Genomic DNA, 26,486 nt, shown 5'->3' on the forward strand with positions numbered 1-26,486 from the left:
TGAATTATTTAAATCAGGAAATTAGTGGAAATTTCCACATTTTGTCTTTGAACGGGTATGTGATGGTGTTGCTGGGGACACTGGGGAGAGTAGGATGATTAAAGAAGTTGCTGCAAAGTCAGCTCTCTCTGATCCTACGATAGGACCTTCTGGAAAGGTCCTTACATAACTACCTTATTTCTCCAATAAGAGCTGTGTTTTCTTGCCCCTTCAGTGATTTTGCACTTCCACTTAAATGTAACTGCGGGTGAAGGGCGAGAAACAACAACAAAAACCCCCTAAAGATCCGCAGAATAATTAGGGCTGCCCCAGGGAAATCAGAGCGAGAAGCGCAGGAGCCCCTCTTCCTTCCACCTCTCCGGGGACACACACTTAGCCTCCCTCCCAGACTTCTTCCCCGCCCCAGCGAGCTCCCCTCCGCCTCCTCCTTCCCTAACACGTGCTCTCCGGAACACTCACTCGGGAGCTATCCCACCCCCCGGGGGGCTGGGCTCGGGGCCGAACGGACCAATCGGCACGCGCCTTACAGCGCCGTGGCCCGACAACGTTGAGCCGCCCAATCGAAAGGGCCTTACCGCCCGTTTCCCGGAGCTCCGCCCCCCCCCGCAGCCGTGCCCCCGCCCGCCGGTCTCCTCCCTCCTCCTCCTCCTCCCGTTCGCCCCTCCCCCGCCGCTCGGGAGCGGAGCCTGCGAGACGGAGAAACTGGGGCAGAAGTGAAGATGGCGGCGGCGGTGCTGGCGGCGGCGGCGGCTTCTCGCCAGTGACGCGCGGTGCGGGCTCATCTCCCTCCCCACCTCCCTAGTCCGGACCCCGTCCGCCGCCGGGACCACACCGTCCCCGCAGCCCGCCCCTCTCCTCCCTCCCCAGTCGCCCCCTCTCCAGACGCCCGGCCGCCGCTGGCGGCGGCGCGCCCCGGGTCCCGGCCGCCGGCTTCGCACTCCTGCGCGCTGTCGCGGGGGGGAGCGGGTGGCGTGTTGATCCGCCCCTGCCCGCCCCGCCGGACCGCGGGGCCGCGGACACACGCCCGGCAGGGAGGCGGCGGCGGCCCCTGCGCATTTGCTTCCCTCCATTTGGGGACTGGGAGGCGGCGGCGGCGGGTTTTGGGGAGGGGAAGCGTGTTCGGGGGGGGGGTGGGCGAGAGCGGGAGGGGGCAGTCCTCGGGAGGAGGACGAGAAGGAAGCACCATGACGTCCATCCATTTCGTGGTTCACCCGCTGCCGGGCACCGAGGACCAGCTCAATGACAGGTAATAGGGCCGGCGGGCGGGCGGGCGGGGGGAGGGGCGCCTCCCCGCCCTCCCCTCCCCCACGGGGCCGCGCCGGGGCGGGCGCCCGTGTTTACGCGCCGGCCGGCTGGCGGGCGGGGGTGGGGGGGGTTCCTTACTGCCCCTGGCTAGGCCCCTTCCGGGGAAACTTCTGGTCCCAGGGGTCCGGGGCCGCGGGGGGAGCGCGTTGTAGACGGTGCCCGCGGTGTAGACGAGAAAGCGCGCTGCAACCTCCTCCTTCCCCCCGCACCCCCCCCCCCCCACTCCAGTCTCCCTCCGAGGAGCCGCGTTGAACTCGGCGGAGATTGGTGTGGGGGGGTTCGGCTCTCGAAGGAGGGGGGGCGGTCTGTAATTACCGCCCGGCCCAGGCCCGAGGAATCCATATTAGTCAAAGTTGAATTGAGACAGACAATGCGGATGGGGGATGGTGGAGGTAAAAAGAGAGGGAAGAGGAGAAGCGGGGCGAGAGGCCCCGGGGTAGACAGGGCTCGCCCGGGCCCTCGGGAGCTGTGTCCGGTGAGGTGGTCTGGACCTGCCAAGCCTGGAGATCCCGGGGGATGGGGAGGCTGATTCCCGGCAGATCGCGTTGGGGAGGAAGGGGGGGGGAGAAGCGCCATGATTATTGTTATTATTATTAAATTTGAGCTCCTGCAGTGAGGTTTGCCTGCCCGGGGAGGGGAAGAATTCAGGCGGGGGTGGGGAAGTGGATTGGATTCCCTTTGCTCTCCTTCTTCCGAAACCGGGCTGGTGTGCTCCCTCTCCCAGCACCTATGGTGCGAGCTTTTTTTGTTTCCTTTTTTATTCTAATGATAGTGTTTTCCTGAGTTGTAATTTGACAGCTGAATACCGTGCGTAGAGTCAAAGGAAAACTCTTACTTTGCAGTTCGCAATGCTGCTTTCTTAACAAGCTGTAAATTTCTGGGATGGGTTTGCAATGGGCGGAGGAGGAATTATGGTTTTTTTTTGTTTGTTTTGTTTTGTTTTTTTTGGTCGTCTTTAATAAGGCTATTTTGGCTGTGGATTCCTCCCTTTGCCTCCTCCACCGTTCCCTGCCAGTTTAGGATATTGAATTGCAGGGCTGCATGCTCTCAGGGAACTAAGATAAAGCAGGAAAAGTTCCTTCACTGTTGCAAAACAGGGACTCGGAGAAGGTTGAGGGAGGCCTCCATTAAATTAAGCCTTAGAATTTAGGACTCCGATCTAATGATGGGCTGAATATTTACGGGGCCAGAAAGTGGGGCATTTTAAGCCTCCCTCTCCCCCAGTGATAGATCTGCTTTCTATTTCATTTGAGTGTGAATGGCCATCTGGACCCAAGTTTAGACGTTAGATATGATTTTTGCTAAGTGACCGGGTGACATAAGTTGCATGACGCCGTTTGTCATGCGCTTCCCGGAGGGAGGAAGAGGCCTAACTTGCTAAGATACTGGCCTGAGTCTCCAAGTATCTAACCGCCTCAGGTGGGGAGCACAGCTTCTCAATCCAAAAGCTGGCAGCTCCGGTTGTGGCGCTGGATTCAGATTTGTCCAATCTTTGCTGTAGCTGTAGTGTATTTAACATGTTCGTGTTTGAACGTTTTGCAGTCCTTTCTGAAAATACCGAAATAAGTTTTGTCATTTATTTTAACATTTTGTTATGTGATCTTTACTCTGATTTTTATTTCATTAGAGATGGAGATCTCTGAGACTTTAACGTAAGATTATTTTTGTAAGTTTTGGAACCAGGCTCTTCGTGAGGATAGCTCTGCTGTCACTCATAGAATCAAGTTAGTAATGCTTGTCCTGGAACGTGTCTTGTAACTTAGAAACTGCACCAGGCAGGAGAGAGGTAGGCCACGTTTTCTGTGTTAGTCCTCTTTATATATACCAAGAATCCTGACCAGCTTACTCAATTGACTGTATCTGCCAAAACGTATTTTGCCAGTTGTCTTGGGCACTCTGATTCATTTTTGAACATTCATTTTACTTCAGCTAGTCTGGGGGAATTTACAAGTAATGGATCCTTTTTTAAGCTACCTTTTTTTGTCATTCCTAATGTAAAGAAGTAATCAGTTTTGGTTTTGATTCCTGTAGTGTCAGTACACAATATGAGGACTATTTAAAGAATCTTTTGAGTTTTTATGAAACAGAAGTGGATCTGATTCATATTATAAAATGTGTGCATCAGGGTGGCAGACATGTGAGAAGATAGAGAGTACTGAGGGTAAGATTTTGGGGACATAGAGTTGAGCGGGTAGAATGGTCTGTGGAGATCTGTGAGGACAGCATTTGAGACAGCCATGCACCCTGTTCTGGTGTAGCTGACTCCTGGTGGAGCTGTTCTGTGTCTCCTCTTCAGAGGGAAAGATCCTCTGCAGACCTCCTTGCAGAGTTACCGGATCAAGCTTTTGCGGCAGAAATCTGTTTACAAAACAGACAGGCTTTCTAGAGCCTTTTAACTGGAACAAGAAGCCCAGAACATTTTCATCTTCAGATTAAAAACTTTACCCAGATGTAGTAAGTTTTGGTAATCGGAAAGAGTGCGCCACTATAAGCTTGACTTTTATATGAGGAATGTGCCTATGTCAGGAATGAAATGATAAATGATTTTTAGAGAGATGAAAAATGGTTTAAATAACTGGACTTTATTCTTTACATGAAAAGCAGTAAGATTGGACGGGCAGTACGGTATTGCAAATAAATTGGTGAGTTAAAGAAAATGGAAGGGGCCTCAAAACATCGATATTTTCTTCTCCAAATAAGTTTTCATTTTAAAATAGCCACATCCTGTTAAAAGTCAGGTATTTTGTTCAGTGTAATGATGTGATGTCTCAAATACCTCAGATAGTTTATGTGATTTTTTTTTCTTTGTGTTTCCAGACTTGCTAATTCTGTTAATAGTCTTTCTGTATTGGGTTAAAATTTTTAATCATTGCCTTGGGAGACCAAATAATAAATGCAGTTGGTGAATGTAGGTGGGGGTGGCTAGGGCAGAGGAGAGTAGTTCAGAGCCAAGGATGTTGGTTGTGGCTTCCCAGGATGTTTACAAGGTCCGTAGTGTCCAGTGGCTGGCCCTACGCAAATATTCACTGTGTTGAATTGAAACCATCCTGCTCAGATACTTTTGTGACATTTTGATTTTCTTTCTAGTGAATTTCTTGAGTTAATACTATGTTCCTGCTTGAATCATTGTCTCAGAGAAACAGCAAAAGAATATCGAGAAAATGACTGAGGGAAGGGCTGGAAGTGCCTGCTAAGGTCTGGAAAGTGCCAAAGAAGTCACGTAGAGCAGTCTTCTCACTAATGAGTTGAAAAAAACAGGCCTGGAGCTTTGTGGCATTTATCCACGGGTACACAGTGAGCTACTGACAGATGAGGTCCACATCCCCCCTACCCCCTGCCCCCGGTCCAGGTCTCTTTCCACTGTTGCTTGTGGCCTGTGTTCAGAGATACGGTCACCTTTTGAGGCAGCTCAGCCTTAGAGCAGCCATCTGTCTTAGAGTTTTGATTTCTCCTTCCCCTCACCTCCTCCTTCCACTTAGGCCTTTTGTCAGGGGGCTGACCCTCTTAACCCTTTCCTAGAACTCGCCTAGGAGAGATCTTTTTAAAGTGATGTGGGTATGCCGTGACTTGTCCCTATCCTGAATTCTTTCTCACGATGCAGGTTGGTTACAATAGGAACCAGTTCTCATTGTTTGTCTATGTGGAATTTTCCTGTGAGCTTTGCTTTTTGGCATTGTTTTGTGTTGTGCAATCAGACAGTCTGGGTTGAGATTGTCATATCAAAAGGGTTTTTCTCTAAGGAGCTTCGCCTTTAGGTGCTGTAAGCTACCAGGTAAGATAATAGAGGAGTTAGAAATTTGGAATTCCTAAATCTGGGTTTGTCTCAGTCCTGCTGCTTATTAACTATGTGCTGGTTGGCCAGTCATTTAACCACTTCGAGCCTTACTCCCTGTCTCTCCCCCTGTCCCCCCGCCCCCATCTCTAAGTCAGGCGTAGTACCCATCTCAAGGTTGGTAAGGAACAACTGAGATAGTGGGTAGGAAACACAAATATTGTAATGTGGGTAATGTGGAAAATATGAAGAGATGGTTTTTAACTGCTTTTATGTGTTGTCTGATTTTCAAATCAGAAGGCAGGAAATCAAAGAGATTGCTCTAGAATATCCTTACCATTGAGTGCAGAATCCAGACATCGCCTTAAATCAGTGGTTCTCAACTGAGTGCAGTTTTTCCTGCCCGCCCCCGCCCCCCCCCCCCCATATTTGGCAGTGTTTGGAGATCCTTTTTTTGTTTGTCACAGCTGGAGCCCTGCTGCTGGCCTCTAGTGGGTAGAGGCCCGGGAAGCTGTGGAACGCCCTGTGGTGCACGCTACAGCTCCCACACGGAAGGCTTATCCTGTCCAAAGTTCTACTTGTGCTGGGGTTGACAAACTCTGTCCTAGTTAATATTGGGTATAAACAGATGTAAAAATAAATAGAAATGACTTCTATGAAGAAAAAGTCCAGCAGTATAAGTTGTTAGTCTCATACTGTGACTACTTAAAATTAAAAAGTCAGTTCCTTGGCAACTCGAGCCACATCGCGAGTGCCCTGTGTAGCCGCAGGTAGTGAGCAGCACACAGGACAGTGCCGTCACTGAAGGTTCTGTTGGACAGCAATGATGTAGAAAGTGCTTTTTTGCATGGGCCACGGTATTCAGGAAGTGGTCCTGATTTTTATGAGGAACTGTTGGGTTTTAAAGACTCCAGGATATCCTTGCCCTCTCAGTAGGCCCCTGAAAACGTGCCAGGGATTGCATGGAGCTGAACAAAGGTTGTGGTAGGTAGAGGTTCTGATAGTGGAGAGCTGCCTGAAATTTCAGTATGCCACACCAAACACACAGGCGTTGCTCTGTGTGGGAATAGAGCATCATCACCTCAGCAGACCAGAGGGCAGTTGGGCAGATTACTGAGGTGGTTTCCCAGGCACAGTGCTGCTACAGGACCGGAATGGGAAGGTACAGGCAAGTTTAACTGAAATGATTCAGTGAAGCTGATTAAGGAAAGCAAGCTTAAAGACAGAATATGAAATAGCCAAACGAAGAATGAACATGGGAACACACAGGGACAGATCAAATGAAGAAATCAGGGACTACATTGTAGCTTAACGAGTAAACAGACACTTGTGAAAGAAATTACACAGTACACGGAAGTGCAACTAGGAGTAAGGGGGAGAATTTTAAGAAAGAGAAGGATTTTTCCCTAGCAATTAGGAAGTGGTCTGTAAAGGCAAGTGGCATCACCGAAGACGGGGTCATATTGCACTGCAGTAGGGGCGCAGGGCCGGCTCAGTCGATGGAGGGGGTGACAGTTGATCTCTGGGTTAGAAGTTTGAGCCTCACATTGGGTGTAGAGAGTACTTAAAAAAATAAAAATCTTTAGGAAATAATGGCACTTCAGGAGCTCCTGTGGGGTGTATTGAAGGAAGCAATTTTATGTTGGAGAATGTTTTTATGTCTTCTTTCCTCCATATCTTCTTGCCCCCATTTTTATCATATCTACTTCTAATTAAAACAAACTCCGCTTGTGGTCTGCTTTTCTGTCATTTTGCTACCTTGACATTCTGAGCCAATGAAAACAGCCTCTCCTGGTTCATGATAATGATGAACTGTTGATTTATTATTATAATTGATTTTTAGGTTTTACTCCGAGATTGTTTTTAAACTTTTAATTTTGGAGAGTTTCAAGCATACACAGATGTGGAAGCAGTAGGGTGCTGAACACACAGGTACAACAGTTGTTGCTTAATCGCAGCAGTCATCACGTCGATGGCCAGTCCGGTTTCAACACTTTCCCCAGCAGATAATTTAATCAGTTATATCTTCAGTATGCATCTCAAAGATGAAGACTTAAAAAAAACCCAACCCACCTAAAATGGTTCCTTAATATCGAATTCAGTCTGTTTAGATTTTCCTGTTGTCAAATAAATGCTTATTTTTCATCAACAGTTTTACATGATAAAACTAATTGGGTTGTGACATGTTACAGAATTGGACTTTTTAAAGAATAAGACAAAATTTGTTTGGATTGTAGCCTTAGAAGGAGGAATAGCATCACACTGGGATCTGAAGGCTCCTTGCATCTTGATGCTGTCCCTTGTTAACCTCCGGTGAGAGCATTGTGTTAGCAGTCCCTCGTAATGAGAGTAAGATGGGATTCTTGAAACTACAGGGTTTTCTGTAGGGCATGTTGAGGAATAAGTCATATGAAAAGTTTGCAAGATTCTTCTAATTTAGTATACAGAAGTGAGACTATTAGTAAATTGAACTTAGCTATGAGACATTATTCTCTAATGAGATCATATTTCATACTACTTTTTTTTTTTTTTTCATACTACTTTCTTGATAGAATCAGTCTTGTGGTCATAAATCTCTTGAAAATGAGAGATGGTAAGTTCATTGGTAACTGTTTTGTGACATTCTCATTTTTGTCAGGATATTAAATAAAGTGTTAAAATTTAATGTTATTTTATGCGTAAATAAGGCACAATTTTCTTATCTGTGTAGCAGGAGTAAGGTTATTTGTTTGGTTTCTGATGGTATCATGTACCTTAATAAAATGTTTTCAACTTCTTTATTTTGTAAATCAGCTTTATGGAAGTATATTTGACATACAGTGTAACTCACCAAAAGTGTGCAGTTTGAATTTTGACAAATGTATACAGCTGTGTAACCACCACAATCAAGAACATAGAACATTTCCATCACCCCAAAAAGTTCACTGGTGCCCCTTTGCACTCTCAGTCCCTCTCTTGTCCTCGTCCCTGAAAACCACTGTTTTTTTTTGTCTCACCGTAATTTTACCTTTAGAATTTCGTAGAAATGGAATCATGTTTCTGGTGTCTTCTATTTAGCTTATGTAGCATGTGGTACTTTTTTTTTCCTTTTGTGTTAGTGATGGTATTTCATTGTCTGGATGTGCCACAATTTCAGATCTGTTTTTTTGCTAATTTAAATTTGGGTTGCTTTCAGTTTCTGGCTGTTCCTTAGTTTTTACTTACTTGTTTTTAAAAGTTGCTTGTTATAAGAAACGTTCTTAACTAGAAAATACAGAAGATCAATTTAAAAAGTTTAATAGTGCTACCACTGTTAACATTTTGGTGGTTTTCTAGTCTCTTTTTCTGTCCTTGGATAGTTTTGTTTGTTTTTATAATAGTTGTGATCATCCTGGGTATAATTTTATATCCTTGAATTTTTTCTTGACTTTAATATATTACAGTATTTTTCATATAAAAGGCTACTTTTAAGATATCTACATTTTCCTAACAGCAAATTTTCATGTTAATTAAAAAAAATTGTATATATAAAGCAACGTTATTTTAGAATGCATTAGTATTGATGGTAGTCTAGATGGCATAGACAGATATGACCGTGTCCAATGTAGGAAGCAGTGTGGACGTGAATGAATGGATAGATTTTTATTTCCTTTTCCCGTCAGTTCAGACTCCATTTTTTTGTGATTCAGAAGAAAAAGTGTTGTGAACCTACTGTTTCCAGAAATTAGCTCCGCTCTAGCATGGATCTGCTATTTCAGAATTCAGGTGACAAGGTGTTCCAGATCTTTCTGTGAACTCAGATACTAGGTCTTCCTCACAGCTGATCTGAAGGTCCAGAGATGGCCTTTCTGTGAGTGGCTTCCTTACCCTCTTAGGAGGATGGTGGAAATTCATCTGAGATTTTCTGTGACTGTCTGCTTGCTATTATGTGAGAAGTGGAAGGTGGTGGATGTCTTAAGCTTTAAGAAAAGGCCAGATTTGAGATTAGGAAGTTAATGTGAAGAAAGGTAAGAAAGCAAAGACAGGGACGCCTGGGTGGTTCAGATGGTTAGTGTCTGCCTTTGACTCAGGTCAAGATCCCAGAATCTAGGGATTGAGCCCCACATCCTGCTTCTCCCTCTGCCTCTCCCTCCTGCTTGTTGTACGTGTGCACACTCTCTTTCTTCTCTCTCTCTCCGACAAATGAATAAATAAAATTTTTGAAAAAAAGAGACAGCAATGTAGGGTTATTTTAATGTTTCTAAATGATGAAAGGGGAGGGATATCGGGTTTTTGCAGTTTCACATCTATTTTCTTATATTGTAGGAATGGCTTTGTTTCTTGTCCAGAAGTAATTTGAATTAGTCCATTTATTGTTCTGTGTCATCATCTGCAGATAGATGCATTAAAAGAATCACCAGTAAAATGATTTTTCTTAAGTTGTGTGCATGTTTAGTTTAAACGTTCAATTCTTTCAGCATCCTTTTTTCTCTAGTGGTGTTTAACCTGGTCTTCCTCTTCCCTCAGAAATCCCTGGTTGTTTTCCCTAAGTGAGTGTGTTTTTCTTCTTGTCAGGTGTTCTGATGATTATACGCAAGTGGAGAATAATTGAGGGAGAGTGAGTCCTTGGCTCCTGTGGCCAGTGTGCTCTTTCCTTTTCTGTGGTTGCTCTTCTTGGGGGAGGTATATGAACTACTTTTTCTTTGGGTTTTTACTTTCACTCTGGTTTCTGTCACTTTAGAAGGGCTGCAGAACCAGGACCGGGTGTCTTCCATTGGGCATCTTGGCAGCCTGTGGTCTGTAGGTCAGAGATGACCCGAGGGCTGATTTTGCTGGCGGCAGCTGCTCACGTTTCTGCCGTTTGGGAGAGCTGGAAGCTTCTGAAGAAGGTGCACAACACCTGGATCCAGAGACAGGAGTCATAGGTGGTTGGCAGCTACCCCATGTCATTCCGGAATGTTTCTGCTTTCACAAAACTCTTGAGGGGAAGGGCGGTTGGTCTTTTTTCTTTTCTCCTAACCATGGCCTCTTGATTCCTCAGAAGACTTGGAAATGGAAAAAGCTTGTTCAGCTTTCATGGAGATTTGATCATTCTTTGGTGAATTCTAGGACATTCTTGAGGGATGATAGTATTGGTTTTTGGGCGTGGTATGTTTAAACCATTTTTTTTTCTTTGAAATGGAGTTTTTCTGAAAACACTGAATTTTTATAAGAGTAACAGAACCTCACCAAATTGTAGTAAAAACATTTTTTGTGGCTTTTCTGAGTAAGAGGTTCATTGATTTAAAGTAATACTCCTCATAGTGTCTAAATGGACCACCATCATCAGGAGCACAAAAGCTTAAGGGTTACTGTATAAAAGGCCCTTGTTCACATTCCTTTGTATTACAGTTAAAATAATTATCAACAGCAGATAGAGCTGTGCTTGTCAGGGCCTCATTACCCCCGGCCTTCCTCTCCCCCTTAGACTAAGGGTTCTCCTGCTGTTGCTTGAGAATAGGATATTTTCCTGCTCTTTGAGGTTAGAGTAATTTTTGTTTTTTCTACAAATGAAACTTTAAAAGGTTGAGTAAAGTTACATAAGTATGAAGTCCTCCTTTTTTTTTTTTTTTCTAAAGATTTATTTTTTTGACAGATAGAGATTACAAGTAGGCAGAGAGGCAGGCAGAGAGAGAGAGAGAGGAGGAAGCAGGCTCCCAGCCAAGCAGAGAGCCCGATGCGGGGCTTGATCCCAGGACCCTGGGATCATGACCCGAGCCGAATGCAGAGGCTTTAACCCGCTGAGCCACCCAGGCGCCCCAAGTATGAAGTCCTCCTTAAAACTCATAAGGTACTGAGAGAGGGTAGCTTTTTATCAGCACATGTCTGTACTCACAGGGTTACGGTCCAGCTGGGGGAGTGAAACTTATGCAGACCACTAGCAGACTTTGAAAGACTGGTGCAAGAGGTAGTCAAGTTTAGCCTGTGCAAATCCATGTGTTGCTAGCACAGAGTTGGAGAACTGTGTTAGATTAGTTTTCCTTATTCACTAAATGGTTGTGTGCTTCTCACCCTCAAACATGCTAACCCAGCAGTGGGTTTCACTTGTTGCACCAACTGTGATTCGCTTGTTACACCAACTGTTTTGGAACTTCGGGTTGAGAGGCAGTTGGAACATTTTCTGCCTCATTGGTCAAGTTTGAAGAATAGGGATGTGATAGAGTATTGGGCTCAGGGAGCAGCATCAGGTGGGTATGCCAGGTATTTTTTTTTTCCCCCAACTGTTTACTTTGAAAAAATTACAGACTCAGGTAGTTGTAAAAATAGTGCAGAGGGCTGGTGTCCCCAGAACCTGGCTCTTCTTGATTGTACCAAGTATTTTTGACATCCTTGCAAAGTACTAGAGATTTGAAGGAGCATGTTCCCCCATATGCATTTTTGAAAATTGGTTATTTCTCTGCTAAGATAGCATAGATTAGAAGACACAAATTTAGAGAAGACTTGGTATTCTTAGACAAATCTGAATTGATGAGATATATTCTAGATAATGGTTAAGATTCTAGTCATTTGGTCTTTGACATGTTGGTGAGTGGAATATAAATTCGAGGAAGTCAGTGGTCAGGGATTTTTTTTTCCCCTGACACTAATTGGCTATGTGACCATGAGTCAGTGATACAACTATTATTTGTGAGTGAGTGAATTGGGCCAGATCGTGTAGGTTTTCTCTGCTCAGTTCTGTGTTCTTAGGATATGCTAGGGAAACAGTTTCGTATTGTAGAATAGTTTAGAGGGAGAAGGAACTCTGTCTGTGGTTGTCTATGATTTCTTTCAAAACTTTGGAAAATGAACAAAGAAAGTGGGAGAACAAATTTTTACTCTTTTACTCAATTCAGTAACTATTTTGCCAACTAAATTATATACATTGGGATACAAAGATGATGGCCTTTGCCCTCACGGGGCATTCATTTTACAGGCAAGGCAAACATGTAATAGGGAGTTAAGTACTAAGTGCTACTAGATAGTATAAATAACAGGGAAGATGGACCTGATGATGACACCTGGTGCTTACGAAGGGCTTTGAAGACAGGGTTGTAGGGTGTGGAGACTGGTTCATCCTCTTACCTCTGTTCTCTTGAGCCTAATGACTTTTCTTGTAGGGGCATGGAAGGTACTGTCCGCAATCAGGGCTTCAGAACCAGGGGGTTATTTGGATAATCCGAGTTTTAACAGTAGTCTAGAACTCTTGTGCTGTGTGAGAGCAGTTTACATATGGACAGTGGTTTTTGTTTTGTTTTGTTTTGTTTGTTCCTTTGCTTTTTGTTTGCAAAAGATACTGCCCAGGACGAGACAAGAACATAGGATTCCGCAGGGTGTGAAAACAGGTTGCTTCACCCTAATGCTCAGACTGCCTTATTGTTGGAGTTGGCAAGGAGGGGAGAAGGGGATACTTGAGCTTATATGGAGCGTCTGTGCTCCTTTCTGCTCACTCATGCTGCACAGGCTAGCATTGACCCTGTGACTGACTTGAATACTACCAGGAGAGAGAACCTTAAGTGTGAGACTGTGTGCCTCTGATTCCTTCACTGTTACTATCTTCATTTAGAATACTTAATTTGAGGGGCGCCTGGGTGGCTCAGTCGGTTAAGCATCCTACTCTGGATTTTGGATCAGGACCTGGGGATTGTGAGATCCAGCCCCGCTCTGCATCTAGCTCTGCACTGGCCTGGAGCCTTCTTGAGATTCTCTCTTTCCCGCTGCCCCTCCCTCCTCCCTTAAATAACATAAAATACTTAATTTTATATAGTACTCTGCCAGGAATATTTCAAGATTATTTATGGTTATAGGCATTCATGGGACAGAACTGTTACAATGGATATAGAATTTCATATCAGATTTAAGACCCCAAGTTGAGATGACATAGTCAGAAATATTGGGGGCAGGGCGACTGGCTGGCTCAGTCCATAGAACATCCAACTCTTGAGCATCCAGCTTTTGATCTCAGAGTCATGAGTTCGATCCCCAAGTTGGGTGTAGAGAGAATTACTTAAATACGTTTCTGAATTTAGGTGTATCTGTTTAATCCTTTAAATTTTGTATTAAGTTTTTATCTGTCTTTGGGTTTGTTTTATGATACTGACATTCATTATCAAGTATTAAAATTCCTACAGAATTTGAGTGTGTTATTGTGTATCTGTTAAGATTTTATGTACCATGGGTGGGTCCTGATTTTGAAGAGCCGTGTGAACTGAAATGCCACTGGACTCTGGATCAGGAGACTTGGTCCTTTTGCTAACTAGTTTTGTATTCGTGGCAAGTCATTTCCCTGCAGTGAGGCTTGGTTTACTCATTTGTAAGATGGGCAGATGTGTTTGAGGTCTAAAAGTTCATTTCAGCTTGGAATCTGTGTGACTGTAGGGCTGTACATAACTCTTTTATGAGCTGTAGTTGATGTATATTTCTCAGCTTTGCCACTAAGATTTAATGTTTATTTCCTGCCTTACATCTGCTCTTCTTCCTTTTAGTACTCATTCTAATAGGTATGTAAAAGCAGTGAACATTCTAAATTCTTCACCACCTTGTTGGGTTAAGTGGAGGGGCGCTCTTAAAAGCCATCCCAACTCTTCTGTATCTTTTTAAAATATTTTAAACTTTGAGAGCTGATGTATTTAACTTGACATGAATGAATTCAGTGCAGTTATATTATCTCTTAATTAAATTTTCCTTATAAACTTAATGGTGAAGTGTCCGTGTAGCAAAAGCTCATTTGAAGTAAGGTGTGATAAAGCAAAAGCACATTGACAGTGTGACACCTCCTGGGACTGGGAATGTTTTTTCCCTTTGATTTCCAATGAGTTGAGACCACTGTTCTTTTTGAAAGGCTATTTAGTAGGTCCCAGTCTGTTAGGTGCTCAACAGGACTCTGTTCAGTTTTCTAGGATATCTGTTATCATTCCGTATTTTAGTTTGTAATAGCTGACGTTGGTTTTTAACTTGAGTAGCCTGCATGTCTACTTGACATTGACTGCTGAGTCATTTTTGAGATGTTCAAAGTTATACACCAAGGAGGATTTTAGGGCTTTCATGTTTTACAGCTGAGGAAATTGAGGGCAAGAGGGCCCAAGTGATTAGTAAAGTGGCAAAGACTAGATTCTACACTAACTCAGTTTTTTAAAAAGTTTATTTATTTATTTGAGAGAGAGAGAGAGAGAGCGTGCGCACAAGCAGGAGGGAGCTGTAGAGGGACAGGGATAGCAGACTCCCCGCAGAGCAGGGAGCCTGTCACAGGGCTCCATCCCAGGACCCTGGTGTATCATGACCCGAGCCGAAGGCAGACACTTAACTGACGGAGCCACCCAGGCGCCCCTGCACTAACTTGGCTTTTTTTCTTTTTGGAATGGGCATGGGAAGTTACTTGTTTTTCTGTTACATATTTATTACTATATATAAATGCAATTAAATAATGATACACACACTTTGTGTACACACCTGCCATTAAAACAGCAAATTTGGAGGGGGCTTCTGCTACACATCAGTTCTAGTCTTGGGTGCGTGGTGGTGGAGCTTAGTTGGGGAAGATAGGCCAGTAAGGGGGCGGTGAAAGAAGTTGGGGATTCTTCACCGGAGGCCCATAGCCTGGTCTTGTGAGGAAAGGAAAGCTTTCCAGAACTGTCAAAAGGAGAATTGGGAGTCTGAGTAGAAGGTAGGCTGAGAGGACCGTGCCAGAGGTGGGGTGCAGGGCAGGACGTTGAAGACGGGAAGAGATTTTTGTAGGCAGAAGGAACTGCATGTGTGAAGACGCTAAGGTGAGAGAGGGCAGTGCATCTGAGGAACTATGTAAGAAGCCCAGAATGCTTAGAGCAATGAGCACATAGGATTTCAGATCAGTTGAATAGTTCTTGTAGAAAGGAATACAGTATTAACTCTCTTCAAAAATGAGCTTGGTATTATCATGAAAAATAAAGTTGATGTGCTAGGTTATGTATTTGGCTGTAACTGATTAATTACTGGGTTAGACTTAGCAACTGAACCAGTGCAGTAAAGGGTGTGAATTCCCTCCCAGTTTAGGACAGTTGCTTGATTTCATGGCTACAAATAGCATCCTTTACCTCCATCCAGCCTAGTTGTTGGAATTTGCTATTGTTAATGAAGATGAACCAGCATGGATGGATGGTTCAGTTCAGATGCTTCACTGCTGTTGGGAAAACACTACAGATTCTACAGAGGAGCCAGTAATGTCACTGAGATGAGTAATAATGTATTTGTCTGAGAGAAAATAGTCTACGATCTCAACCATGTTAAGGACAGAAGTTTCGTAAGAAGTGCTTGAGGAAAATGCACTTGTCTCTGGGTTATGGGTGAATTACTTTTAATGTCTCAATGTGTTGTCCCATTTTGTATGCTTCTGTATGAGTATGGATGTGTTTTTTAAATAATAGAAACAGTAAATCCGTAACAAGGTGTTGTAGTTTAGCTAGGCCTTCACATGTACTGTTCACATATATATTAACTAGGATACCTCAGGTACTGGGAATGCAGAGACCACACACAGTAAGCCTGTCTTCAAAGAGGGCACCTCTCAGCATTGCCCTGAAACATGAAAAGCATTGAATAAAGAACACTTAATATCATTAAAATTTTTTTCCTTAGAAACCTCTTATAATTCTTTGTGTAAGACCGAGAGGTGGTTCTATAAATACATTTATTATTTCAAAAAATTTATTTTGAGCTTTGATGTTGAACAAAGTCCTAAATTAGGATTAGATATTTGGGCATAATTTTTGATTTGAGCTTATGGAAATTTGTTCACAGCCTGCCCCTAAAGGAATGGTGTGTAATGAAAGCCTGTTGGATTTTGGGCAAGAACTTATTTCCATTTTACATTCATAGTTCACCCAGAGAGAGGACAGATTGTAACAAACATTGGGGTAAAATTTAAGGGCTATTTTTTCTAGTACACTGACAGAATTTTTATCATAGCTTAAATTATAAATGAACACTACAAGTAAGCATTAAAAAAAAAATGCGACCTAAAGTTTGTTTGACTGACTGATTCATTGTCAATCAACAAATATTTATTGAGGGCTTGTTTTGGGCCACTCTTGGGCTGCAACATTGAACAAAGGAGGCAAAAATTCCTGCCATTATGGAATTTACATTGTAGTGACATGCTTTTTGTGTGCTAGTAATTAGGAAACACTTCTTTTAAATGTGAGGTGTTTAATTTCCATGTTACATCTGTTTGAAATGTATTCTTATTAAAAATTGTATTCAGGGGCGCCTTGGTGGCTCAGTGGGTTAAGCCGCTGCCTTCGGCTCAGGTCATGATCTCAGGGTTCTGGGATCGAGTCCCGCATCGGGCTCTCTGCTCGGCAGTGAGCCTGCTTCCCTCTCTCTATCTCTGCCTGCCTCTCTGTCTACTTGTGATCTCTCTCTGTCAAATAAATAAATAAAATCTTTAAAAAAAATTGTTTAAAAAAAATAAAATAAAAATTGTATTCAATTAGAAATGATGGGAAAGCCCACTGAATTTAACTGTTCTTTGTAATATCCCTAAGTGGTTTATTAAACATTTTCATCACTGTGCAGGGGCATTCTTTAAACTTGCTTTTCCTTTACTTTGAGCCTGTGAGTGCCATTTGGGAATGCTGAGAGTGGCCTGTTTGAAGACAGGCTTATTGTGCCTGGTCTTTGCATTTGTAGTACCTGAGGTATTGTCGTTAGTACACACTTTTATTAAATTAATTTGAACTTCAAAAAATAGTATTTTAATAAAAATTGATTCTTGCAACTGTACTTTGATCTTTAGAATTAGGAATGAATTAAGTGTATGGATTTTTTTTTGTGTACATTACTCCAATAATATTGAAAGATACCACAGTATGACTTCACTGCTCCCTCCCATATTTCATGTAGGAAGTCTTCCTTAAATGGTGATCCTTGACTCTGTGTGTGTGTGTGTATTTTTGGTTAGGTCGATCCTTACCCCCAACATTCTGTTATAAACATTTTCAAACATACAGAAAAATTGAAAGAATAAACAATAAATTACCTAGTTATACATCTTCTAGATTCAGTAATTGTTACATTTTGCCAAATTTTCATTGTGTGTGTGTGTGTGTGTGTGTAAAAGATACATATAAAAATTTAGGACTATTTGGAAGTTGCACATGATGCTTTATCTTTTAAATACATGTCCTTGCATCTCCTAAAAATCTGCAATTTCTTCTGTACAACCATCTTACCATTATCACACCTTAGAAAAGAATTCCTTGGGCACCTTGGTGGCTCAGTTGGTTAAGTATCTGCCTTTGGCTCAGGTCGTGGTCCCAGGGTCCTGGCATCAAGTCCCACATCAGGCTCCCTGCTCAGCGGGGAGTCCGCTTCTCCCTCTTCTCCTGCTCCTCCCCTCCACTGATGCTGTTGCTCACTCTCTCTCAGATGAATAAATAAAATTGAAAAAAAAGAAAAAGAAAATCCCTAATACTGTCCAATAGCTGGTGTATATTCAGTTTTCCCAACTTGTCTTTAAAATATCTATATATAATAGTTGGGTTTTTCAAATCAGAATACAGTCAAGGTTCATACATTGCATTTGGCTTCACTTGAATTTTGTCATGGAGTTATTTTTACAAAAAATATTTGCAATTTTTACAAGGGTTGACCTTAATGATTGAAATATGGAAATCCTTCTGTTTGAAAGTGCAGTTGTCATTGTTTTTAATTTCACGAACTTTTAATTGGTCTGTTTATACAATTTGTCAGTGGTGTATGGATATTTTGGTGAATTTTCTAGTATTGCTTTTCCTGGACTTCATGAAATCTTGCACCTTTTGCAAGATTTGCAATTTCACTTTGCACTTATTTTGCACTGGATTACATTGTATTGTCAGATAACATCCCATGATCAGTAACAGCTTGACTCCAAAAGATGTGGAAATGATAGCCAGGTTGTGCAGGGATGTCTGAGACCATTTTAATAAGAGATAAGTGGTTGCTGAAGGTTTTGGTCTTGTGGGTTTTTGTTTGCTTCTGCAGGCTCCTGACTGGGGAGGATGAGGGAATGAGAACAATCTATCAATGTTTATTTCCTGGTGTGATTGACAGGAGAGTGGGCTTGTCAGTGTTCTGTTAGTTACTAGGGAATTAGAAGTGAGGGGTTTTGTTTACGTTACATAAAGATTGGTTTTTATTTTGAGAAAAGATTTACTCTTCAGATAATTCAATGGTTAAAATAGATTTATTAAATAAGCTTGAAGTAAATGTTTAAGGGAGTTCACAGGAGTAGGTAATACAAAGTTTTGTTTTGTTTTTAAACTTAGCACAGTTAGAGGAAACTGGTAAGAAAGATATCAAAGATGAAGTATAAATGAGGCTTTATTCATATACAGTGGAACTGGTACCAAAAAAAATGGTGAGGTTTTCTTTGATCTTCATTCTGGTTTTTTATTACTATGTAAGAAACCACTCCAAATTGAATGGTATAGAGCTACACTCATTTATTATTTCTGGAGTTTGATAGCACTCGGCTAGGGGGTTCTTACTCGAGGTTTCTTATGCAGTTGCAGTCAAATGGTAGCTGGGAAGACTCAGCTGGGACCTGGAACTGGGGCAGTTCCTTGGGCATCTCCACCTTGGGTGGTCTCTCTGTGTGGTCTCTGCAGCATAGAGGCTTTGAGCTTGCTAGACTTCTTAGGTTGGCAGCTCAGTTTCAAAAGCATGTGTCCCTGTCCCAAGAGAGAGAGTGCCAAGCTGGACTGCCTTTTTATGCCATGGCTTTAGAAGTCCTGCAGAGTCACTGTTGCCTCATGTCCTTCTCAAGAAGCAAGTCATAAGGCCTGTATTAAAGGGGAAGATAATGAGAGTCCACCTTTTGGTGGAGGAGTGTCAAAAGGATTTATAGATTTTTTTTTTTTTTTTTAACCACCTTGACCATTAAGAAAGATGATAAACGGGCATCCGGTGGCTCAGTTAGTTAAACATCTGCCTTTGGCTCGGGTTTTGATCTCAGGTTCCTGGGATCAAGTCTTGCATCAGGGTCCTTGCTCAGCTTGGAGTCTACTTCTGTCTCTCCCTTTGCTCCTCTGCGCCGCCCTCCTGCTTGTACATGCACTCTCTCTCTCAAATAAATAATATCATTTTAAAAAGTTGGTAAATTAATACTTACCAGAAGGAGATTTGGATGCAATGAAAGTTTTAGAAAAGATTGATACCGTGTATTTGAAAATAGAAACAATGCAGACTTGAAATTTATAGCACTGAACATAAAACATTTTGTGGTAATAGTAACTACTAATGAACATTATTTCCAGACAGAAGTACTGAACTTGACAGTTAAACAGTTTAACATCACAGAGTGCCCTCTCCCCTCCCCCCACAGCATCTGTATCCCATCTCAAGGAAGTCAGTATAATGTGTTCTTTTGACATCACTGGTATTACTCATACAGTCAGGTGTTTGATTGGGTGCATTATCTAGGAAATAATGAAACATTTGTTATGTTCTGAGACTTAAAAGATTGCTACGTAGACAAGTGGTTATTAATTCTTTACTATAACTGTGCTCGGGTGCAAGATGTATTTCTCATGATCCAGAATTTTCTTTGGACAAGAGCGTTTCTGCTTCATCATCTGTTTAGTCAGCTTTTAGGATGGGATATTTCCTGTTTGCAGAGACCCATGTGCCCTGAAGTGACTAGGTTTTGGTGTCTATTTACTGTAATACTCATTTTGCATGCCTACTGTGTGCCAGGCATTGTACTAGCTTCGGCTGTGCAGTAGCATTCAAAAGAAACCTTATGGCTAGTTCCAAAAGGAGAGTTGGAAACATTTTTGGGGCAGGGTCATCATGATTGAAATAAAGGTGTTGCTGAACAGTATGATGAATAGGAAGATGATATCTATTCGCACGTAAAGTTTGTTAGAAGCAGGCCTTCGTAATACTTCATAGCTTTACCTGAGGTGGTGTTTTGATATGATTTGTGGTCAGTTTTAAAAGGATGTTAGTCATGAGTCTTTCCTTTTTGTGTGTGTGTGTGTGTGTTTTTGCAGTTTTTTTTAAGAGTATGTGATGAAATTGCAACATCTTTTGTGTCAGTGAGAAAAAGGAGGACTCTATTTATTTTGTACATTCAGTACCTTCTGTCATTTTGTCTCTTTCTAATGACAAGAGGCCTTATTGTTGTCATTAAAAAATGAGGACGAGGGACCGGACAGTTGCTAAGGGCCTTCCCAGGTCTAATACTCAGAGCTGGGAAAGAGTGTGGGTAGCAGTTCTAGTTGGGAAAGGTGGTAGGTGGGGTCGGCAAAGTGTCAGTTTAAGTTGATTCATATTTTAGACTTTCTAGAAGTTGAGACAAAGCAATGGCTGAAAAATAACATTGCTTATTATGTTATAGCAGAGAAACTTTTTCTTAATCATGCTCTGAGAAATTCCTAGAGAATCTTTTTTACATTTAGAGACATTAAAAAGCCCAGTGGACAGAGAGTCTTAAAATCGACACACAAGGTTTTTTTATGTGATTATATTAATTAAGCACTGCTAAAAACTGAAGTTATTATAAGTTGTTGTTTTGTTGAGGCCCTTCTTCAGGGATCAAAGACTGTAACTTTCCTGGTTAAAATTCAGATGTTTAGAGGCAGATCCTCTACGTCATGAGGTTTGCTTTTTTATTTTATTTTTAAAGATTTATTTATTTGACAGAGATCACAAGCAGGCAGAGAGGCAGGCAGAGAGAGAGGGGGGTGGGGAAGCAGGCTCCCTGCTGAGCAGAGAGCTTCATGTGGGGCGTGATCCCAGGACTCTGGGATCATGACCTGAGCCGAAGGCAGGGACTTTTAACTCACTGAGCCACCCAGGCGCCCCTATTTTATTTTATTTTAAGATTCTAATTTATTTGAGAGAGTGAATGAGCCAGGGAGGAGGGGCAGAGGGAGAGAAGCAGATGCCCCGCTGCACCCCAGGGCTCATGACCTGAACCGAAGGCAAGCCATCCAGGTGATCCTGAGGTTTGCTCATTTTAAACATTATTTTTTGCGTTGTTATTTCTTACTGTGTACAAAGCACTATGGTTTTGGAACGTCTTGTTTCTCACCCGGCAGCACTGTAAAGGAAGCTGAGTTCCAGGAGGTTGGGCCTGCCCTCCCCACCAGCCCCCAGGCACAGCAGGGAAGTGCTAGGTGGGTCTGCGGGCTCAGGCACTTAGTTACTAAGTTGTGTCAACAGGTCAACAGGCTCTGTGGCTGAGGCTTATGGGTAGTTTTATGTGAACTGAAGTTTTAAACATTTGTAGATAAAAACAAAATCATAGTAAAGGTCTGGGCTGTAGCCTTTAAAAGTAGTACAGTTATCAGTTATCTTGTGCCTACAGGAATACATTTTTTTATTGCTTTAGAATTTTATATTTGCGGAGGACAGGACAGGGTCACCAGTGTATGTCTTTTCTTCCCTCTTGCCTGGGGTTTGTTGGAGGAGAGGGGACCGCCGGGTGAAGGGACGCATGGTCTCCATGTTCATTGACTGTTGAAACTAGCACCGTGTTTCATTTCTGAAGCCGGGGGCCACTGCCTACTCATCAAGCTCTTGCACTAGCGTGGGAGACAGTGGCCTGGGCCTTGCATATAATCGTCATTGCCCGATGACACCGAATTGTTCCTATCCCTTTAGGTGGTGTTTGGGTGAGACAGCTTGTGAACAGTTGGTCTCTGGTTTTGTGTAGTAATTCAGTATTTCTAATTTATGCAGTACCTACAGTGTACTAAATATGCAGGTGTGCAAAAAGCTAAGTCATAGGTCATATCCTTAAGGAGTTTACTTCTAAAGCTGGGAAAATAAAATAGATCGGTGAAAAGTAGAATAGCAGTGTCAGAGAGAATAGTTTAAAGCAGTGAATAACTAATTGCAAAATCAAATAGAATTGATGAGATGTTCTGGAGGCGGTCAAAAGAGGAAGTGCATACTGGGCTGTAGTATCTTAATTATACTTTCTTTTTTTAAGATTTTATTTATTTGTCAGAGAGAGAGAGAGAACAGGTGTAGGGGCAGAGGGAGAAGCAGACTCCTTGCAGGTCGCTGGGCTCATGACCTGAGACACCCAGGCGCCCTTAATTATACTTTTTGTAATATTTCATGTGTAACTTGGGTAGAAGTAATTCCAAATACAATTTGGAGAAGTTGAGATAAGCAGGATTTTAATAGATGCCATAGCATCACATTTTTGTAGTACATATGAACTGAGAAGTCCAGTTTGCTCCGTGAGTTTCAGTTTTATCTTGTTGGTATTCTTATATGTCAGGAGATCTACTTTGGATGTCTCTCAGTTCTTTTTTTTTTTTTTTAAAGATTTTTTTTGTTTATTTGACAGACAGAGACTACAAGTATAGGCAGAGAGGCAGGCGGGGGGTGAGGTGGGGGGTGGGGGAGGGGAGCAGGCCCACTGCTGAACAGAGAGCCCCATGCGGGTCTCCATCCCAGGACTGAGATCATGACCTGAGCTGAAGGCAGAGGCTTAACCCACGGAGCTACCCAGGTGCCCTCTCAGTTCTTATTTTTTAAAAGGGTGTGATGGTAGATACTTGGAGTTGCTCTTTCCTGTCTTCATCCAAAGTGGTAATGCTCATCAGTTACACAGTTCTCCCCAAAGTCCTTTTTTAACCAGTTCCCATTTAGCAGGTTTTTTTTTTTTTTCTTTTTCTTTTATTCGGTCAGAAGTGGTAATGACTGTAATAGCAGGAGTAGCTAACATTTTGTACCCGGCTGTGTACTGAGCATATTGTGTGCTACAATACCCTGTTAGTTCAAATGTGTAAGTAAAATTTGCCTGGCTGGGAATAAATTTGTGGTCTAAATTATTTCTTGGATGTGTTGAGGAACTCAGAAACCCTTTGTGGATATTTCAGATCAAAATGCTTGATTAAAGGTCAGGCTTTTAAGTCCTCTGTTTGTTGTGGTTAGAGTTTTTCTGGCTTGTCTGCTTTATAGACTCTGGTCAAGCCAATAACTCACTAGTAAGAGAGTTTAAAAATAAAGAAGTAGGGGTCAGGGTGCTCTAGACTTGATAATTTCAGGGAACATTCACAAGGAACTCCTCTAATTTTTTTTTTTTTTTTTTACTCCTCTAATTTTTTAAAGAGACCTCAGTCACTAGGGTTTGTTTTGTTTGTTTGGCTCTGTTCCTTACTCTTGTCCCTCCTGAGAAGCTTGAGCATGTGTAAGGCTGTCGAAAGTTGTACGTACACATTTAAACACAGACAGTACCTTTACTTTTCTGTCACTTTTATAGATGAGACCACAATCACTGCTGTGAGGTTGGTTGGACAAGTGAATCTTAATTTCTGTGTCCAAAAAGGGAGGAGGATGGAGGGTTTGTTTGTTTGTTTGTTTGTTTCTTACTTAGATAACTGTCCAAGATATCTCACTTAAATAACTTTGTCATCCAAAGTTTTAGTGACAGTTTAAGGAGTTTTGCATCTAGTTTTGATAGATTGTTTTAAAGAGGTTTTGTTTGTTTTAAAGCCCTTGCCTCTTCTTTCAGTGTGCCATTTTGTTACTTTATTTAGATGAAAACAAACTTAAGTTTTGTCTGTACTCTGTTCCTGGCTAAGTATATGATTTCTGGTGGGGAATAATTTTTCCTCAGGATTTTGAAGACTTTCCATCATTGTCACATAGCTTACAGTATTTCTTTTGAGGAGTTCAGTGCCATTTTGGCTCCTGATCCTTTCTTCTTGACCTATACCCCCAAAGCTTTTAGGGTCTTCCCTTGATCTCTGTTGCTGAGAAGTTTCATGCTTGATGTAGTTCTTTTCCCCATTCACTGTATTTTGGGCCCCAAACACTTGGTAGGTCTTTTTATTCTGGAAGCTCGTATCTGAACTTCAGTTCCTGGAAATTTTATTATATGATTTCTTAATACCTTTTTCTCCCATTTTGGGGGAGGAGGTAGGGGGAGAGGGAGAACTCCTAGTATTTGACACCTCCACTGCTACTCTGATTTACTTATCTTTCCTTCCCTATTTTCCATTGCTTTGATTTCTTTCTTTCTCTTTCTTTCTTTCTTTTTTTGCTTTACATTTTATTGAACCTTTTTTCTTCTGTTGGGCAAGTTTTCTCAGAGAGAGATCCTGGAAGGTAAGATGGCTGTAAGCACATCTGAGACGGGGGCTGGCTTACTCCTCATTTCAATAAATAGCTTTCACTTTTTCCAGTGTGCCCTACCTGCCCAGCTAGATATCCCCAGGCTGTTTTTCTGGGGAAAACAGTAGTGGGGACAGTCTCCTCATAGGGTGAGGATCTTAATTGCTCCTTATGCAAACTCACTACAATCTTCTGTTTGAGTACCCCCAGACTTCACAAGTTGTTGGTGCCTCCAATTAAAATTGTGAATAGTTGGTCTGTTTGTTTTGGCTTCCCCCACCCCCGACCCCCGCAGGCTTTATTTAGGTTTTTGGGTTTTGAGTGTGTGTGTGTTTTAAGATTTTATTTATTTGTCAGAGAGAGAGAGAGTGTGTGTGTGTGTGTGTGTGCACAAGCAGGGGGATCGGCAGGCAGAGGGAGAACCCTCTGAGCAAGGAGCCCAATGGTGGACTTGATCCCAGGACGCTGGGATCATGACCTGAGCTGAAGGCAGAGGCGTCCCCTTTCAGTTTTCTATTATCTGCTGGGTCTTTTGCCACTTCCCTGTCTGCTTTCCAGCTTCCAGAATTTTATTGACATCTCTTGGTTGAGCGCACTAGCCTTCTCTTTTGTCCTTGTAACTTTAAAATCGTTGCCCTTTTAGAGGATGGCAGGAGGTAGTGGAGAGAAACAAGTTTAATTAGAAGTCCTATACAAGAAAATTATTCCTCTTTACTGTAAGTGCACTAGTTCTCCATACCCCATGTCTTAGTCCGCTGTGCTTCTGTAACACAATACCCTAGACTGGGGGCCTTAACAACTTTGATTTCTCATGGTTCTGGAGGCCGGAAGTGTGACACCGGGTATGGTGTGGTAATGGTCCAGTTTTGGTCAAGGCATGCTTCTTGACTTGTCCATGACTGTCTTTGCGTTGTATCCACACATTGTCAAGCGCACCTAGCACAGAGCTAGCTCTCTCCCGTCTTCTTATAAGGGCACTAATCCTATCATGAGGATCCACCCTCATGACCCAATTACTACTCAAAGGCTCTGTCTCCAAATGCCGTTACATTGGGCATTAGAGTTCTACTGTATGAATTTGGGGCGGGTGTGGGGATGGGGCACAGGCATTCCCTCCATAATAGCCAGTGCGATTTTTTTTTTTAAAGATTATATTTATTTATTTGACAGAGAGAGAGATCACAAGTAGGCAGAGAGGCAGCTGGTGGGGAGGAAGGGTGTGGGAGGGTGGAAGCAGGCTCCCTACTGAACAGAGAACCCAATGCAGGGCTTGATCCCAGGACCCTGAGATCATGACCTGAGCTGAAGGCAGAGGCTTAACCCACTGAGCCACCCAGGTGACCCAGCAGCCAGTGCGATTTTTTTAAGGTGATTCTCGCTTTAGCTCATACACATTTCCTGTAATCCCTGTTTATGTATCTGTGGTTCTTGGCCATGGCCATTTGCTCTCAGGAGTGGCTTGAAGTGTGCTATTGGCTTCCCCTAACCCTTTGTTTTTGTCCTGAAAATGAATATCCCAGGATGTGTAGGCTTAATAATTTTTCAAAATATACTCAAGCCTGACTCAAAATCTAATTTTGGGAGGCCTCTGTTGGTCTTTGCAAATGTGAAAAAGGTCCTTCAAAATTTATTATAATCAGGGCTTGTTTTCTCTTTTACTCCCTTTTTTTGAAATGTTTGCTTTTCTTCATCTGGTGAGGAGTAGGAAGAACGATTTTTTTTTACTATGTCTTTTTTTTTTTAATATTTTATTTATTTATTTGACAGAGAGAGAGAGAGATCACAAGTAGGCAGAGAGGCAGGCAGAGAGAGAGGAGGAAGCAGGCTTCCTGCTGAGCAGAGAGCCCGATGGGGGGCCCCGATCCCAGGACCCTGAGATCATGACCTGAGCGGAAGGCAGAGGCTTTAACCCACTGAGCCACCCAGGCGCCCCTTTACTATGTCTTCTTATTAAGGTTCTCTTCAGAGCACTCACGTTGTTCTGTGTTGCCTTCATTTCGTAGGATTCTGTATCTGTAACGATGCCCACATCTGTGATGTACATTCATCTTTCTTATTTGTGTTTCCATCCTGTCAGCTGCCTTTAAGTAGTCTTTTTTGATATTTATTCAGTTTTATTCAGAGGGAGATTTTGATTCCGGTAAGAGTAATTGTTTGAACACAGGAAGGGAGTATATACTTTGCCTTTGTTATTTATTCTTGTAGTTGTATGTTGACTAGCAGCCTGCTCTAGCGCTATCCACTGTTTAGATAACTTGTAAGAAAAATGAAATAATTCAGGTCTTAGAATTATCTTCTTGGCTTCCTGAAGTGTTTTGGAGAACTTTAATTTTTTTAAGTT

General features: G+C 42.5%; 1 protein-coding gene across 6 annotated transcripts in view; it reads left to right on the top strand.

Annotated features, from left to right (window-relative positions):
• Positions 1–1,164: 1,164 nt before the first annotated feature.
• The window catches only part of UBR5 (ubiquitin protein ligase E3 component n-recognin 5), a 140,187-nt gene continuing 114,865 nt past the window's right edge, over positions 1,165–26,486 (top strand). For all 6 annotated transcript variants that reach the window (XM_045997355.1, XM_045997342.1, XM_045997347.1 and 3 more), the window contains exon 1: positions 1,165–1,246. In XM_045997355.1, the coding sequence (XP_045853311.1) occupies positions 1,185–1,246 (62 nt within the window). In that variant the 5' untranslated portion in view covers positions 1,165–1,184. The remainder of the gene's footprint in view (positions 1,247–26,486) is intronic.

The sequence above is a fragment of the Meles meles genome, chromosome 1 (genome assembly GCF_922984935.1).
Source record: "Meles meles chromosome 1, mMelMel3.1 paternal haplotype, whole genome shotgun sequence".
Lineage (NCBI taxonomy): Eukaryota > Metazoa > Chordata > Mammalia > Carnivora > Mustelidae > Meles > Meles meles.